This window comes from Lissotriton helveticus, chromosome 1_1 (genome assembly GCF_964261635.1).
Source record: "Lissotriton helveticus chromosome 1_1, aLisHel1.1, whole genome shotgun sequence".
Taxonomy (NCBI): Eukaryota; Metazoa; Chordata; class Amphibia; order Caudata; family Salamandridae; genus Lissotriton; species Lissotriton helveticus.
The window spans coordinates 931,779,585-931,799,143 of record NC_136057.1 but is presented as its reverse complement, the minus strand read 5'-3'; the positions used below and the strand labels follow the sequence as shown (position 1 = coordinate 931,799,143).

The 19,559-nt window shown below is 44.4% G+C and overlaps 1 protein-coding gene across 2 annotated transcripts in view; it reads right to left on the bottom strand.

Moving 5' to 3' along the window:
• The window catches only part of USP6NL (USP6 N-terminal like), a 1,161,829-nt gene that overhangs the window by 553,307 nt on the left and 588,963 nt on the right, over positions 1–19,559 (bottom strand). For both annotated transcript variants that reach the window (XM_078676738.1, XM_078676728.1), the window contains exon 4: positions 17,476–17,515. In XM_078676738.1, coding sequence (XP_078532864.1) covers positions 17,476–17,515 — 40 coding nt within the window. The remainder of the gene's footprint in view (positions 1–17,475; positions 17,516–19,559) is intronic.

Sequence of the window (19,559 nt, the reverse complement as noted above, 5' to 3'; positions counted from 1 at the left end):
TTCCTCTTGAGACAAGTCTCTGAGTGCTAGCCTCTGTTGCAGGGTGATGTACGCCAGCACATGGCGAGGGGTGCCAGTGTCCCTCTCCTGCTCCAGGCCTCGGTATACCCTTGCCACTTCCTGCGTGAGGAATTGCAGCTGGGCGGCCAAATAATAATACTCGAAATCAGGGACCGCGAGTCCGCCCTCGTTCTTCGGGCGGGTCAGGGTTGCCAAGGCTATTCTCCGCCTGCCAGCTCCCCACAGAAAGGACACTACTTGGGATTTTAGCCGTCGAAATACGGCACTCGGTATCCACACTGGCAAGGTTCGAAAGAAGTACAGTAACCGCGGCAGGGCGATCATTTTAAGCAGCGAGACACGGCCTGTCATTGACAAAGGGAGGGTGGCCCAGAAAAGCATGTTACCCTGCAGCGCTCGGATGCAACGGTTTATATTGCCTTCTAACAGGTCTGTGGGTTCGTGGTAAATGTACACCCCTAGGTAGGGCAAACAGGCCGGCTCCCAGCGGGGCTCGGGACGGGTCATGGGGCACCTCTCCGCTCTCCGGAGAGGAAAGAGGCAAGTCTTCGCCCAGTTCACCTTCAGGCCCGATACATCCCCGAAACGCGCTAGTAGGTCTTCCGCCCCTTCCACTGCCTCTTCGGCATTCTCCAGGAACAGTAGGTCGTCCGCATATAATGATATGTGATGACGAATCCCGTCCACCTCCAGTCCTTGGAAGGAGTCTCCTTTCCTAGCCAGTGCCGCCAGAGGCTCTATCGCGAGGGCGAACAGCAAGGGAGAGAGTGCACACCCCTGTCTAGTGCCCCTATGCACTGCATATTTATCCGATATCAACGCTCCTACTCGCACCCTAGCGCCCGCTGATGCATACAGCACTTCCGTCCACCGCACATACTCGTCCCCAATGCCAAAACTTCGCAGCACCCTGTACAAGTAGCTCCATTCCAGGCTGTCGAAGGCTTTTTCTATGTCGATCGCCATCACCACCGGGGCTCTGGCTGTCGGTGGAGGGTTCGCTACTAGCCTCAGCAACCTACGAATGTTATGAGACGTATTCCTAGTGGGGATAAAGCCCGACTGATCCTTGTGGATCAAGTCTTGCATATGGGCCATCAGCCTGGTGGCCAGTATAGTGCTCAAGATTTTATAATCCGTCGTGAGCATCGACAGTGGTCTGTACGATGCCGGGTCAGAGCCGGTCCTATGCGGCTTGAGCAAGGGGATCATGAGCGCTTCGCGCATCGAACAGGGCAGTTCCCCCCTCTCTTTCGCCTCATTATATATGATTTGGAGCCGTGGGGCTAGGATATCAATGTATTTACCGTAGAACTCGATGGGCAGACCGTCCACTCCCGGTGTTTTCCTGCGTGCCATTTTCTTTATGGCTCCCCTAATTTCCGCTAGGTCAATGGGGCCCCCGAGGGCTTCCGCTTGGTCCGGGTCTAGGCACGGCAATTGTATCTCAGACAACAAGTTCTCCAACACCTCGGTTCGGTCTACCGGGCCTCCCCTATACAGTCGCTCGTAGTATGCTTTAAAGCATTGTAAAATGTCTGGCTGGGTGTTACACTCAGTGCCGTTCGCATCAATCAGGGATAATATTGGGGCAGCACCCCTATTGGGGTTTGCCAACCAGGCTAGGAGCGTCCCCGTCTTATCTCCCTCAGCGAGTGCTTTGGTTAAGTATGTTTTGTGATCAAAACAAACATGTTAATTAGGCTTTGTTTACTTTTTTCACCCCTTCATCTCTGCATGGTGAAAGGGGACAAATCCTTTCTTTGACAACGGTAACCTTTGGTAACCTTTGCCTACTGTCCTGCTGCGTTGATATTTCTTTTTCTATGCAGCGCAGCGGAAAAGTGATCTGTTTATTCCTAGTCACCCCCTGACCCCTGCAGCTGCTTATCACATAAGGCTGTGACACAAAATATGACTAATGGAGTAGGTAAGAGAATGTGTTACAAAAAAAAAATTCTTTTTAAAATCTGCACAGGCCCAGCAGGACGCATACTTCGTATGTGCTTCATCTAAACAGTTTTTATCATTTCATCATAGCCGATGCTGGTCAACAATAAAACAATACAAAATGGCAATGTCCAGATAAAGTTGGTGATTAATGATCCTGCTTTAGAGCAATCGTTTGTCTGTTAGTATTTTTTAAATGCAGACGCACTGTATTTTATGTGGATAGCTCAGTGGGTTACTGCCTTTGTCACAGAGATCCTTGTGTTACTTCAGAAGTTACAATCCTAACAAAAGGCAGTGAACAATGAACTGCCACCAAAGAGCTGCAAACAAACATGAATGGTATAATTAGAACTTCGCTTTTTTTGTTTTGTGATCTAGTTATAACTTCCCTAGTCTTTTCATTATTCTAATGTTGCTAAAATGAGTGTTTGGGCAGATATACATTTTTATCAGTAAAGCTGACCCCCATGGAATACTCTTTAAATCCTAAGGTTGTGTTTCCTCAGACCAAACCCTCTTAAAATATACTACACCAGAATGGATGACCTATGATTCCTACACCTTGTAATCCTCATTGGCTTGTGACATTCCCTGTAGACTGATTTACATACTTGCATGATTCATTGTCTCTGTAAGTGTGTGCGTGATGTAAAGTACTGACGCACACTACATTGATATGAGCAGCGTTATACAACAAATTAAATGCATATGAGAGAGGGGATACGTAAACATGAGGGGCGCTGGTGGAGGGTGCCAGTGAGGGACTGGAGGAGGTAGTGGGAGGGGCTAAGGAGCGATGAGGGGCACTGTTGGAGGATGACAGTGAGGGAATCAGAGGAAGAGGTCATGGGGTGCAGGCCCGGACTGGCCGTTGCGGGCACCGGGCAATTCCCCTGTCGGCCGCAAGGGTGGGGGCAGTTTTTGGGCCCCTGTGGGCCGTTTTTGTGACAGGGCCGTTTTTGCAGCAAAGCTGCAAAATCTGCCCTGTAACAAATTCGGCGGAAAAGCGGCCCTGGTAAAGAGCTTGGTGGCATCCCCCCCTCCCCCAGGGGGAGGAGGGGGGGCCGGCCGAGCACTTTGCCAGGGCCGGTTTTGGTTCCCAGTCCGGCCCTGATGGGGTGGAGGGGGAAGCTAGGGAGAGATGAGGGGCACTGGTAGAGGGTGGTAGTGAGGGAGTCTAAGGAGGAGGTCATGAGGGGGATGGGTTACAGAGAGATGAGGGGCGCTGGTGGAGGGTGGCAGTGAGGGAATCCGAAGAGGAGGTCATGGGGTGGAGGGGGATCTAGGGAGAGATGAGGGGCACCGGTGGATGGTGGTATTGAGGGAGTCTGATGATGAGGTCATGAGGGGGAGGGGCTAAAGAGAGACGAGGGGCACTGGGGGAGGGTGGCAGTGAGGGAATCCGAGGAGGAGGTCATAAAGGGGAGGGGCTATGGGGAGATGAGGGGCACTTGTGGCGTGTGGCAGTGAGGGAATCAGAGGAAGAGGTCAATAGGGGGGCATGGGCGGATGAGGTACACTGTTGGAAGGTGGTAGTAAAGGTATTTATGGAGAAAGAGGTTTTTGGTGCAGCGCCAAAACAGACTTTTGCATCAGCGCTGAAGCCGGCCCTGTCATGGCCTTTCTGTTTTTGTTTATTTAATTAGCAGTCGGGCCATAAGGGCCACTGTGGAACATACTTTAAAGTGCGTGCTAATTATATTTATTGCTCTATTCAATGTTTTAAGTATGAAGGTGATTTTACTAATGTTTTTACCGGGAGATGGTGCCTGACATGGGGTGGGGCCCAAGGTCATCTTTGAGATAAGGTGCACTGGAGAGGAATAGTGGCTAATCAAGCTTGTAAGGGAGTGCGTTGAAGAGTCCGTGGTCAGGTGGAGGTAGTAATGAAGAGGGACTCTCCCTGAAGGCTCACACAGAGGGAGCCAGAGAAGTGTCACTTGCCTGATACTCCCACCTCAGAAACCTCCTCTTCCCATCAAAGGAACATTACATAGAAAAAACACTTTTTGTGAGTGATAACATTAAAAAGAGATTTGGAAAAGAGTGAGTTTTACTGGGCCTTGTAAGACTAAGAAGAGGTAAAGGAGGGCCCTGAAGCAGGCCTACCTAGACATATATGCGACAAATCGAGCCCGCAGTGGCCCACCCAAATGCGTCCTTGGCCCACCCAATTAAAAATTCCTGGAGCCGGGCCTGGTTCATAAACAGAAATAATTGTTACTTTTGGAGTAAGTTAAGGAGAAGGAAGTCGAATATTACGGAGGAAGGATGCCGTCTTATACAATGGAGTTATTACACATATTGCATATTTTGCACATCGAGTATTGCACCTGGATGCATGTTCGCACAATTGTTAGAATTTGTACTGTAGTAGTTCGCTCTGATTGGCCCAATAGTTTGCTTGACTCTGCACTTTAAACAGCTTTTTTTGCATAGCTTTTTTGCACAGTTGCAGAGTTGATATAAATTGCACTATGGTATATTGGCTTGAATGCACGATTTCCATTTTTTTGTATGACTTGCCCAATGTATATATGTGGGTATGGCGGATTTGTGCAATTGACTTAACTCAATGCTTTGTATTTTTGTCTAATGCTGCCGCCGGGAAGAAGAGATTTAACAAATTAAGCGGTTGTTCATATATGTGTTTTGCACATTTGCACAATTTGCACTTTAGAAATGTATTTTTGCACATATAGTACAAAAATCCACGTGGAGTTGGATCTCCTGGTGTGCATATGGATAATGCAGGCTATATTTTTCCATTATAGTGACTTCATGAATAAAAGCAAGCTGCTAATTCTATCTCTTAACGTTAGCGGTTTAAATAACCGGCGTAAAACTTGTGCAATAGAAAGTTGGCTAAAAGGCCACCATCCGGATGTGATCTTTTTACAAGAAACACATCTACGAACAACAGCAGAGGCTTGTAAATTGTTAAAGAACTGGGCAGGGTTTTATTGCTCAGCCGTGTCAGGGACAACCCAGAGGGGCGTGAGCATCTACATAGGTAAACATGTCCAACTGCAGGTTGAAGCATCTCATTCCGACGTAAAGGGCAGTTGGACATTCCTACATGGGAAAATAAATTGCACAAAGGTGATACTTGCTACAATTTATGCGCCAGTTGTAGATGACCCGCTCCCAATCTTACAGCTAAAACAAGCACTGTCAGGTATACCTGGTCAGATCATATGGGGTGGTGATTTTAATTTTTTGCAAAACCCAGGGGTTGATTCTACAAAAAAAGACCAAAGGCAAAATAAACCACAAGTAGCCAATGCACTTCTGAGCTGCAAGAGAGATTTAGATATTCTAGACAAATGGCGGCTGAACAATCCAATTAAACGTGAATATTCTTGCTATTCGGCAAAATACGATTCATCATCAAGGTTAGATTTTTTTCTAATCTCACATAATTTGGAAGTCAGCAAATATGAACACATTAGGAGTGCCTTCTCAGACCATGCTCTTATCAAGATGAAAACTCTTCTAGGGAAGAAAGATGAGGAAACATTAAGAAGATGGTATTTTAATGAATTTAATTTAGCAGATAAGTAATGGTGCACAGATCTAGAGAAAGAGATTACCTCCTATTTTTCTATAAATAGGGCTCCGCCCCCATAAATATCACATGGGATGCTTTTAAAGCTACATTTCGAGGCATAATCACCTCAAAAGAGATACCTAAACAAAAGGCTAGAAAGGAGGAAAGAAATGCATTAGAAAATAGGCTGACCCATGCAAATCAAGAATATTTTAGAAATAGGACTTCGGATAATAGGCAAGAAATAGCAAATGCCAAATTCCGAATGAGGGAATTTTATTATGAACTAGGGGATAGGGCAAGTAGAACATATCTTCAGACAAGTGCACCACTATCTTTAGCATTTAGTTCACAAATTTCAAAGAATCACGGAAGGTGTGGTTCCTCATTTTCATTTCTTTATTTCAACACAAGGGGAATGAAGCACCATACAGCTGACGCGTTTCGTCCCAGACAAAGGGGACTTCTTCAGGGCTCATATAAGTAAAGAGAAGTTTCAAGTGACGATGATAAGTAGTTGCTTTGAAAGGTTTAGCACCGCAGAAAGCGCGACAAATGATCCAATAGATTAAAGTCAAGGCTTCCAAGCGAGTGTATCTGGTCAATGTAACCGTTGGTTCACAGATGTGTGATGTAGAGTGGGAACTAAGGGTCCAGAGACTCACTATTAATGCGTGCACAAATATTCAGATCTATCCGGCTCGGAGCCGGAGGACGCGCTATGGTCACCGCTGGATAATACTGCATTGTTCGGACTTATCATATTCCGATTGGGGTACTTTACCCACCACACTGAACCACAGACGATGTGCTGCTGGAGTTAACACCCCTTAAGATTAACGGATAGATCTGAATATTTGCGCACGCATTAATATTGAGTCCCTGGACCCTTAGTTCCCACTCTGCATCACGCATCTGTGAACCAACGGTTACATTGACCAGATACACTCGCTTGGAAGCCTTGACTTTAATCTATTGGATCATTTGTCACGCTTTCTGCGCTGCTAAACCTTTCAAAGCCACTACTCATCATCGTCACTTGAAACTTCTCTTTACTTATATGAGCCCTGAAGTCCTCTTTGTCTGGGACGAAACGCGTCAGCTGTAGGTTGCTTCATTCCCCTTGTATTGAAATAAAGAAATGAAAATGAGGAACCACACCTTCCGTGATTCTTTGAAATTTGTGAACTAAATGCTAAAGATTGTGGTGCACCTGTGCTATTGTAATTAAGCCATTTAGTTCCATAAGGAACTAGCACTGTTACAGTGGGTGCTTCTCAATGTGCACACCCACCCCCTTTTTTTTAAATATCGGGTGTATCAATTATCAAATTGGGGTTACTTTTTTGTTAGGTGCTGTGTCTAAGAAGGTCCCACTGTTAGGTCTCTTTGATTCATATCTTCAGACAAGCTATGAACAGAGTGAATATACGGGAAGACTGTTAGCTTGGCAGGCAAAGGAACAGCAAGTCAGGAACAGGATTGAATGTATTCAGCACAAAGTAACTAAAACCTGTGTAAGAACTACGACATTAATAGGTGAGGTGTTTCTTGAACATTATAAAGACATCTATAAGACATCTCACCAGGTCCCTATAGAAAGGATTGATGAATTCTTGCAGGAAGTGTCAATTCCAAGTTTAGAAAATAGTTTCAAAGAGTTGCTGCTAGCCAATTTCACAAGGGATGAATTGGATACGGTTAACAACTCTTTGACTAACGGTAAAGCTACGGGAGAGGATGGCATTCCTGCAGAATTTTTTGAAACATTCTCTACAGTACTCAGCTCCGAATTTTTAAGACTTGCACATTTTTTATTACAAGGGGGCGAACCACTGGAATCATTTTGCAGGGCAGTAGTGGTTAGTATTTTAAAAAAAGGTAAAGACAGAGAAAATGCGAACTCCTATAGGCCTATAAGCCTTTTAAACACGGATTATAAAATGTTCACTAAACTACTTGCCAATAGACTAAACAAGATGGTGGGATCGCTTATCGGGACAGACCAGTGTGGCTCTGTAGCGGGGAGACAGCTTTGTACTAATACAAAATTTCTATTAGAGGCTCCTGATTTTTTTAATGTTAACAAGGTTGAGGCACAGATTTGGTTTTTAGATCCTGAAAAAGCATTCGATCTTGTTTCCTGGAACTGCCTTTTTACAATTTTAGAAAAGTTCGGTTTCCCAAATGAGTATATTTTTACTGAAACAACTTTATAAGACTCACAGGCCCAAATTTTAATCAATTCTATAAATGTAGGGACATGCCAAATAAATAGAGGTACCAGACAAGGCTGTCCCTTCTCCCCGATCTTATTTGCGCTATTTATAGAGCCATTAGCAATCGCAATTAGGGAAAAAGAGCCCATATGGTTCCAGTTCAAGGAATGACGAACATAAACTATATGCTGATTATATTGTTCTTTTCACGAACCTAAAGATAGAAACTCAAATGGATGTTATGAGAATATTTGCAGACTTTGAAAAAATAGGAGGGTACAGGATTAATGATTCTAAAACAGAAATTATATTATGTAATTGGGATACGAATTATCTTTATTGGAATTTAGACAGACATATAATACCCATCCAAAAAGGTATTTAGGGATTTATATATCTGATAGAGTAGAAGATCTTTTTGTATTAAACTAGGTTCCTCTCTTGAAAAAGGTATATTCTCAGTTAAGGCGCTGAAATCAGTTACCACTATCAATAATAGGGCGAGTCGCGCTAATCCGAATGTCTATTCTCACGTTGTTTAATTTTCTTTTTAGTGCCGCTCCTTGTGCAATACAAACCTCTTTTTTTTTAAAGAAATAGACAGTATGCTGTCCTCTTTTTTATGGATAAACAAGATACCAAGATTGGCACTTAGTACTTTAAACTGTTCTGTCGCGGATGGAGGATTATCTCTTCAAAATATCAGAAACTACTATTATGCGACATTTGCACATCAGTTTTAGATTTTTCTTTTTAGATCCTCAGGAGGCAGATAAGTTCTTTATGAAAAAGATGCTAAGGGAATACAATATGATAGATCCTACAAGAGTTATTAAATACCCGAAAAAAGTGCGCTATAAGACCTTGCAATGGCTACTTAAACAAAAGACCCGGCTTTTAACACACTATGATATTTTACGAGTCAAAATTTCAACCAGGCTTTCGAACCTCTATATTGGGGAAACAGCTTTGTTTGGGAACAATATATTAAGACTGTGGGAAGAAACCGGCTATACCCAGATACAGGACTTTATTAAGGGGAATTGTTGGAAAATTTGGTCACAAATTGAAATAGGGCTTCAACATTCAAGCACAATCTTAAAATGGTCTTTTATTAGATTGAAATCTACAGTAGAAAATTTAGATATGGAAAGCCTGTGTTATAAAACTATTATTAGTGAAGCCCTCAATTCCCCTACACAACGAAAAATTTGCAGCTGGAGTAAAGTCTTTGATGACAACAAAGAACCTTCATTATATGAAAAGGCTAGGGATAGATGGAAGAAAAGGGAAGGAATGCAAATTCCTGAGGCAGCCTGGAATAAGGCTTAATAAATTCAATGTAGTCGTTTTTAGAGGGGCAAACTTTAAACGCATGCAATACTACTCCAAATGGTTGATATACAGAACACCCTCGTTTCTTCATAATATATACCCGCAAGTGGAAGATAAATGTTTCCAGTGAACCGAAAAAGGAACCTGGACACATATTTGGGAGTGCCCAAAAATCCAGGGCTTTTGGGATGAGATTGAGAAATATCTCAAAACTACAACTGATCCTCTTATCTCATTCGATAAATCCTCTGCAGTTTTGGGCTGCTCTCTAGTTACCTCTCTGTATGAGGAAGGCTTGTTTATTGCAGCTTTAATAGCAAGATCCTTAGTACTTCAACTGTGGAGAACAGAGAAGGTACCAAATTTTAATGCATGGAGATCAAAATTGTCCAGAATACAAGAATTAGAAAAGAAATACGCAATAAGATCAGGAGCGATAAGAAAGTAAGAGAAATATTGGAGTATGTTTGAAATATAAGTAGTGGAAGTAAAAGGATGAAATATATGTACTTGTATGGGCATAGCACTTCGTACTTTTAGCTCAAGCGAATATAGAAGGATAGGGTATGTAGGCAGTTATACATTTTGAATATGGCACCTTGCATTTTAATGTATCAGGGTTTTTGTATGACTGTATTACTGAGTATTTTGAAATGTATCTTTATAATATTGTAATGTTTTATCTTGGATCTAAATTAACTTTTTCCTTCTCCAAAAATATATTTTCTCTCAATTATGTATTTATACATGGTACAATTGTATGATATTAAGTCTATGAACTCTCAATAAAAAAAAAAGATGAGGACAACCCTAAACAGTCAAGAACTCTGCCCTGCAGACGTGTCAGACAGGCAACTCGCTAAATAATATAAAACTCTTAGTCGCGTAGAAAGAGCCTGCCTTAATCAAAAAGACTTCATTAACTGCCACCCTCTACTGCACATCCATCCAAATATATCCTGATACATGGAGCCTCTAAAGAGATGGGAATTATGTATTTTATGTAGTCTAGAATCTCTTCTAGGAAATCTGGATCTGTTTCTATGGCCATCATAATTGTGCCTGCTTTTCACCATATCCAGCTTGATAGTTTTGAGTAAGGGTGCATTGTGCTTTGCTGCGAATGTTAATGCCCGTATGGATTGCCGTTTCTTTGTGCATGTCTTCCGGCTTTGTCCATTATCCAGTTTCAACAATAGAGGTCATTATTGTCTCGTTCTGCGATGTCTAACTCCATTACTCTTTAAGATTAGTGCTTGGGAGCTTGTGGTATGTATAAGTGTTTAAAATGTTGTTGGGGACAACGAGCTTTGCTCCTGTATTGTGGATCTGAGGTTTAATGACTCAGGTGCCCGAATCAGAAATATTCATTCTCAGGCTTGTTAATACTGAACATGTGTTAACAGGTCACCCCTTTCATATAACATTTTCAGAAGTCATATATCTTCATGAAAATCCACTCCCGCAACTGGTGGTACTTGCGGGGAGTGGCACGTGTCTGGTTATCAAATGGAAGCACTTTGGAGTGTTCTGTACGTCCAGCTGTGCACTTCTTGTTTGCGCTCGTTGAGACTGTAGAAAAGTAGTGTATCTTGCTCATGTGGAATAAAAAGCCGGGCATGACTGGAGAGAACGAATTTCTTATATTAACGAATAGATAATATATTTAATAATGGACATTTCGAGGTGTTGCGCTTCTGCTGAATATTTCATTTAGATTTGCATGTCACCGTGCATGTGTTAAGAAAATGTTTGTAGTCTCTTCTCGAGACAGATGGGTTCCATTGCCCCAATGCATTTCAGGTCTTAAGGTGACAATATCACGCTTAACATAAGCCTCTTCCTTCCCACTTCTTTGTTCCTCTACCCGCCCCACTCACCAGATCCCTCCCCCCCTCCCACCACCTTATCTGCAAGGAGACGAGACCTAAGACCGGTCGCAGGTATCTGCTACTGTAAGTAAAACGAATTAGGCCCACAGGGAAGGCACGCCTCTCCCTATCGGCTACACTAACCGGAGCCCAAAAACCACGCCATCTATTGCCTTGCCCAACCTGAGCTCCCCCTCCCAACACACACTCACATAAGTTCCCCATCCAAAACTCCCCTTGAACTGAGTCGAAACCACTTCTCCCCAACGTTACTGGTCCTAATTGGGTGGAATCAACACTGTTTTGGCAGCATACGAGGGAGAAGACACTACAAGGCAGAAGGCACTACAACGCCCCTCTCACCGGTCATCTGGAGTGTTGACGTTTCAACAGACGCCCTGTCTCTCCCTCTACTCCAGATTCTCTACAAACAGGATCATGCGTTGCTATTTAGTAGTGTCTTCTTTCTTTTATAATGATGCTGTACAACTGTAATTGTTCTTAAACGAAAATCCAAATAAAAACAGTTAATAACAAGCATTTACAATGCTTTAGTTCTCGCAATTGCGAGTTTTTAACCTATGGCATTGCAAAAGTTTTAAAAAGAAAGAGCTCTGTATCCCTGAAGCGGGCGCCGCGCACCAAAGAAGTTAAAAAAAATTAATAAACAGAGCGCGGTGTCCCTGAAGTGGGCACCGCGCTCCGAATAAGTAAAACAAATAAACAGAAAACGGTGTCCCTGAAGCGGGCGCCGCACTCAACTTCACATTTTTTAAAAATACAATATAAACTAACCACAGTATCCCTAAAGTGGGTGCCACGCTCAGCATGCACATAAAACAAAAAAAGGCAGCTGCCATTGTCAATAAACGAAATAGTGCTCTCCCCCTATATAAAACATGCTGTGCAATGAGCTAAGTAAAAGGTCCAGTCCTTATGGGGGGTAACAAATGGAGTCAATGCGGTATCAAGGCGGGACTAACGAGCCTCATAATGAATCCGAAGCCAGCGTTTACCTAGTACAATGACACCGGCCAATTACAAATATGGGAGGAGAGTGGGCGGGGCTTCCACAGCATACTCTATTACAGCATGCCTCGCAGAGCGAGCAGCGCATGCGCGCTACCGCTAGGCTCAACCTAAAGAGGAGAAACAACATCCCAAAAGGGACACAGAAACCCACCAGTGTCAGATTTGCTGTCGCGAAGTCTACGAATAGTGTCAAAGACCTATCAGATGTCGGCTTTAGACAGAGAACCAACCAAAGAACCAGTATCACAGTCATAAATTAACCAGAATTTAACCAAAGAATTAATAGGATATTTCAACACCAACTGTCAGGTACATGCATAGGATTAGTGTCATGAACCTTAATGGAGAGGCACTGTACCTCTTCCTGCACTCACCCTTTGAAAATAGTCTTTTTTTTATGTTTGTCAGTCATAAATCAAATGAAAAGAGGAACTTGTACCCTCAAAGACGTATTAGTGTTGCTAAATATTACGCTGAGCTGTACGCCCCCAAGGAATGCTTATCAGCGGAAGTAATCGGTCGTTTCCTAGATGACCTCCCGCCTAAGGCCCTTTCTGATGAAGTATGTGTGGAATTAGATTGCCCGCTCTCGGAGGACGAACTAGGAGCTGCCCTGGGGGATTTGAATCCCAGCAAGGCCCCTGTTCCAAAGGGTTTCCCGAGCGAATTCTTTAAAAGATATTTCTTGCAGCTGGGTCCCCACTATCGCAAGGTGGTGGAGGAGGAGGCCAGGGAACGAGGTTGTCTGCCTAGTGATTGGAGACATGAGGAAGTGGGAGTGTTCCACAAGCCACCATGCCTCGTATCGCCCTATCTCCCTTCTGAACGTCGAGGCCAAGATTCTGGTCAAGGCGTTGGCAAATCGTCTCCGACCCCATATAGCTTTGTTAGTACATCCGGATCAGGCTGGGTTTATGCACCAACGGGCGACCGCCATAACATTCGGCGGGTGGGTGTTGTTGTTGCGACCGTCCAGGGACTGGGGGAACGGGCGGCGCTCCTGCTGGCAGATATGGACAGGGCATTTGACTCTTTAAGCTGGGTATATCTATTTGCACTGTTGCGTAGGTTGAACATAGGACCTCATTTCTTGTCGTATCTAACCCTGCTATATACAGATCTAAAAGCATCCGTGCGTGTGGCGGGCTCCGTATCCTCTACATTCTCTATTGGGCAGGGCACCAGACAGGGGTGTCCGCTGTCCCCCTACTTGTTCGCGCAGGCAATGGAGCCCTAGCCGCCTGGGTGCGAATTGACGTTCAAGTGACCGGTCTCGAATGGGCACACGGACTGTCTGATTGTATTGTGTTATACGCTGATGATATGCTGTTCCTCCTCACTAATTTGTATAGGACGGGACTCCGGCTGCAGCGCATTATGCAGATCTTTGTGGAAACCACAGGACTATACATGAATCCACGGAAGTCCACCCTTTGGGTCTTGGGGGCACGCTCGGCTCCTGGGCATCTTCGGTGCAGGTGGTTCATGGGGGGTTGAAATATCTGGGAGTATTCCTGTCAGATTCTCCCACCACATCTTGGGATCGGAACTTGGTGCCTGTATGGGATTGTGTGCGTAAAGACATCAAGACCTGGTCTCATATGCTCTTGTCTATTTATGGCCGGTCAGCCATTTTTCAGATTACTACGCTCCGGCGCCTACTGTATCAACTGCAGAATCATCCGTACCAGATTCCACCTAGGTGGTTCCGTCAGGTCAATGCAGAACTGGGTCAGTTTTTCTGTCACCCTTTTTTTGATTAATTCATTGTCTGCCTTACAGACGAGTTGCGCCCATTGACTACAACTTAGAACGGAGAATGATTATAGAGTCTCATGAGAGACTATTCAAAGAACATTTCCTCATAAGAGAATTTCTTGAACTACAGTTTCTATAACAATGTATATCAGATTATTTTAGAACGATCTGTTTATTTATGTATTTACAGCAAACATGTTTACACTGCATGTTTAAAACAAGCACCTAATATTATGACGCTTAATTTGTATTTTAAACTTATCACACAGGACCCCTTTTAATTAACTTCGTTAACATCAACAAAGGGTGGGCGGGGTATTTGAGATTAATGTCCAGGGAGACTTATATGCATAGGACGTGAGACAGCGTTAACAACGTGGTTTGGTATGCAGATGATTAAGGCATCTTAGGTTGATATACGCAGTGTTATATGGGAGTTGAAGTGCAGTGGTTTTGTCAAGGACTGTGAGGGAAGGATGGTACAACATAGGGTCGTAAAAGTTGTAGCCTGGCTGATAAAGGAGTAAGGTTAAGTACATACAGGGTGTTAACATTGTTTACGGTGATAACATAGAAGAGAATTAAACCATTTACATATAACGGAACAGGAGACATAGGGTTTAGAGTTAATGGCGACTCATGAGTGAGAGGAGCTATTGGAGGGTGGAGTCACAGTTCAGGTGGTTTAAATGTAGAACGAGGACAGACCGCAGTACATGAATCCCTCGGAAGGCAAGGAGAAGGACTGTTGCAAGGTATTGACTTGTGTAGATTAGACTTTTGCTGCTGGCAGTTAATAACCAGAGTATAAAATGGGCGGCACACACGTTCTCGGGAACAGTTACACAGGGATGCATTAGGTGAAATTGAATATGAGTGAGATGAGAGAGGTGGGTAGAGATTGAGCTTGGGCATTAACTTAGTGGTAGTGTTTTCACTACGGTTAGCGGGAAGACGTTAGTTATGTGATGAGTTTACAAGGCAAGGCGTTGCAACATTTTTAACATAAACAAACATGGATTATTAATGAATAAGCCTGGTTTACAACATTGTTTTTTTCTTAAAATGTAGAGTACCCCTGACGAAGGGCCAAGAAAAGGCCCGAAATGCATTGGGTTATTGGAATGAACCAATGAGGATTATTTACCTACACTCCTAGCTACTGAATAAGGCCTGGATTGGCATTTCTGCAGCTTTTGAGGTTACAGTGATTAATGTAAAAGGCCTCTCATGTGACTAATGAACAAACCATGCGAAATACTTGGTGAAATTGAATAAATATTGAAGAAGTCTGGACTAACTTGCCGCATCATTGGTATGCATATATCATCGCAGTGCGCCCGGAAATGGGGCGAGATGTCACCCCATTTTTTCCAGCGTTTTTCACATATACGTGGCTTCAGGACAGACCACGATTCTGGGCTTCAGCATGTGAAAAAATTCAAAAGAGAACAAACTTGGATTAAAACAACAAACACGGTGTGCACTCTGTCACCCTTTTTTTGATTGTGTGCGTAAAGACATCCAGATCTGGTCTCATATGCCCTTGTCTATTTATGGCCGGTCGGCCATTTTTAAGATGGTTTCGCTCCGGCGCCTACTGTATCAACTGCAGAATCATCCGTACCAGATTCGATCTAGGAGGTTCCAACAGGTCAATGCGGAACTCAGTCAGTTTCTCTGGGAAGGTGGAGCGGCAAAGGGTGGCGCTACGGACTTGCTTTCAGTCTACGTACTGTGGGGGATTGGCGATCTCAGACATTTTGTCTTATTATATGGCCTCGCACTTGCTCGTGCTGAACGAGTGGTGGTATGGGGACAGGATGGAGCCGACATACGCTGTCGAACGGCGGTGCATGGGGGAACACACCCGACATACAATTCTCTACTCGGCCCCGTTGAGACGCTCCCTACCGACTGCCACTTGGTCTGTCTTCCAGATCTGGAGGCAGGAGTTACGGAGGATGGGTTGGTGGAACAGACTGACCCGGGAAACCCCTCTTTGGCATAAGGGCCACCTATCACACTTGGAGGCTCCGTCTGGATGCCACGACTGGGATAACATTAGGATCTCCACCCTGGGCGACGTCATGCGGGGACCGGTTTTGAAATAATTCCAGGATATCCAGAAAGACTTCCAGATGCCAAAAACCCAATTTTTTAAAGTAGTTACAGTTCCGACATGCTATTTCCCCTAGTTTGGAGGGGTTGGAGTCACTGGCAGAGTTCAGTCCGGTGGAGGCCAATGTATTTATGGGGGACCTCCACGACCACATGATCTCTAAAATTTACCAGTCCCTGGTCACACATTGTTCCAAATCGCTACAGCATCTGAGGGAGACTTGGGAGGGCGACGTTGGTCAGATGGAGGAGGAAGACTGGACGGAGGCCATGGCATCTCCACAAGGAGCGGCCATCACTATGAACCTACGACTTATCCACTTCAAGTACCTGCACCGGGTATATTATACCAGGGTTAGGCTATGGAGGGAGGGTTTGGTGGCCTCCCCAGTGTGTCTCTGATGTGTATACTAGGACGGAACCCTGCTGCATACTGTCTGGCACTGCTCTGCATTAGCACGATTCTGGAGGGGGGTGCTGGCCTGTCTCTCTGAAGTGTTCGGGTGGGACCTTCCCAACTCACCGAAGCTGGTCCTCCTGCATGTTATGGAAGGGATCGGGGGAAACATTTACAAGCGCCATCTCCTGCTTCTGGGATTTACCCTGGCGAAAAGGGATATTGCTAGGGCTTGGAAGGCAGCGGTTGCTCCCTCTGTCTCTGCCTGGAAAAATGGTCTGGACTTCTCTATGGATCTAGAGACCCCAACCTTTGTGGCCAGGGGGTGCCCCCGAAAGCACTTTAAGATCTGGAAGCGCTGGGCAGACTATTGTTGCCTGGAGCTCGAGCCGGCACAGGGGGACCGGAGCCGGGACCCAGAATGACCTGCCCACTTTTCATTGTTATTATCCTTTCTTCTTTGATTATTTTAATTTCCTTTCCTGCAGATGTTCGGCAGCACAGCTGCCTCGTAGGTGATGATATTTTACAATTGTACAATGACAGTTATTGATATGATGTGTTGCTCTGGAATGGACGACTGTGGGGTGGGTTGGGAGAGTTACAGTTTTAGGGTTCTGATTTTATTTGCATTCCTTTTCATCCTCTCGTGAAAATACATGAAAATGGTCAAATTCAATCGATGTATATTGATGCAGCAGAAGCCTCTGGGTCACAGAGCTCTGAGTCATATGTGATGTTTTGACCAATAAAATCTGTAAAAAAAAAAAAAGACGTATTTGTGCCATAACCAATTTAGATATTAGCAGGTATGTATTTTAACCTGTGGGAAATAGTGGTTACATTTTGGAATTCAGAAAGGCCCAAACTATAAACGGAATTTGAATATCTCTTGTTAGTGAATAAAAGTAAGAAATGATGCTAGCAACATAACTCCTATTTAACCAACCAGATGCTAAAAAGAAAAGCCTGTTATAAACAGCATAAATTCGCATTTTCCAACCTGAACGCTCCACAAATCAATCTTTCTGGTGATTTCATTTTTTGGGGCAAACAACAATGGAACAGCTAACCTTATAGGCACGGGATCTACATGCACGAACGCAACCTGTGAAAGTGCTCTCGGGAAAGTGACCTGACAGAAACAATGCGGTAAAAACATGTGGAACAGAACGTGACATTTCAACATCAAAGACCAGACAGAAAAAAATGGCTTACCCGTTCTAATGCTGTATCATAGGAAGGTAATTCCTTCTCGCTAGTGGAAAAGAAACAAATACAAAATGTAAGTGATATGAAGCTATGCCTCCTAAACATGAAAGCTAAAAAACATGGCTTTCGTCATTTTTTAGGTCGAAGCCTACCAGACAGAAGAGCGGTCTTGACATCAGAGCTGTCTGGGCATCTTAGAGACGTTCGGACAGCCTCCCTAGGAATGTATTCCACCCATTACTTACCATTGGCTCTGTGGTTTGTAACTCACAAGTGCGTGCTTTCCATTTGCTAACTTTAATCGTTTTAGGCTGTCCAGCTTGAGTTTGTCCCTTCACTTGCCCAAACCTTACTTACTGTATTCTTCCACCAATACTAAATTTCTGTAAACAGACCTTTATTTAAATCTTGTTCTTATCTTGTCACATTTGCTGCGCATTCAAATACAGAGGTTAAATGTCAGGCTCGGTCTACCACAGAAGCTTGGCATTTACTTTTCTTTCTCTAACTTCATGGTAAGAGCTTTATGTAACAATCCTGCTGACTACTGAGGGTGTGCTGGTCGGAACCCTGTACGATGTTATTTTCCTAGTATACAACAAAATGTAAATGTCTGTAAAAACTTTTCAGATATTTCAGAATTAGCACAGCACAAAAGAAGCACATGTTTTGGTAATTCTGAAGAGAGATCGAAATATTTTATTATGATCAAAACAAATCCATACTCTTGGTGATGTCATTTCCACACATTGTTTGTGAACTGTATACTTTCATCAGTAAAATTGTATGTCTGTGCAAATTGAACGGTCATTTCAATTAAAAGATGTGTTCGCAATAATGGCAGTACACTACCACACCATGCATACTCCACTTTCCCTACGTCACTCTACTCTGGACTGCTCCATGTAGGAGAGTAGGGTCTGCTATCCTATGGTCACCCCAAATTTTTGCTTTTTGCTTCACTGGTTTATGACTTAATGTGGCTGTGGGCCTGCTAATCAGACCCACAGCCTGCTGTTCTCTCTCTAAATTGTTACCCATGTACTTTAGGTGCATAACGACATTGGAACTGGTTCACCTTATTGGCCCCTGTAACAGTTTACCCAGGTACCCAGGGCATAGGTGCTTCCAAGGCCTACCAGGGGCTGCAGCATGTATTGTGCCACCCCTGGCCTGGCCTCCATATTTGACACAACTGGCTGATCACTCAGCTGGGGTAAGTCGGTGTAATCACCCCTTACTTAGGTGTAGTATGCCTATACCTAACCTAAAATGGACACATATGCCCCTATCAGCCACTCCTATGGAAGGCCTCATCAATCCTGGAGGCAGAGTGCTTGGGAATATGTGAGATAGTGCTCTGGCATGAGCTGAGCCTGTCTGCAGCTTTCGGAACCATGTCCTTTAGCGGTTTCATGATACTGCCATACCATATACTCTTAAGTGCATTATGAACCTCGCGGTTAAATGCTATCTTTGGTTTGGCTTTATCAAAACATGTCGAGTAAGGTGTCATACGAATTGGAATACTACCCCCTCGCCAGTTCTGGCGACGGGGGTAGCATTCCACCCTTCTAGAGGGACACGACATGTACCTAGCCTGAACCCCGGTTAAAGTTAAACAGAGCCTCAGCATCACAAAATGGATGCTGCCACCACAGACACAAGTCTGACCTCCTGCTGCTGGGAGTCCTTCCAGCGAGGGCAGCTTGGACAAAGGGTTTCCTGCCTTGGGAGGTGCTAGCACCACCCCAGACAGGATTTTGCGTATTGGGTAGGACAGGGCTGAATAGAATCAGACATGCCTGGGGCACACAAGGTGTCCCTGTGCATAGGCCAGTTCAAACCGGTGCTGGGGCCTTCCAGCCCCAGTCCTGGCGCGAAACTGGACAAAGGAAAGGGGGTGTAACCACCCCCCTTCCTGGTTCCACCCAGAGGAGGGACCTAGTAGGTGATCCGGCCCCCCAGATTCGAATAAGAGTGGGAGCTGTGTCCTGAGACTTCAGATCATCCTGAATCAACTTGAAACTAAGAAGACAACTGGACTTCGACATTCTGCTGCACAGAAGACTGAAGAGCATCTCCCTTGT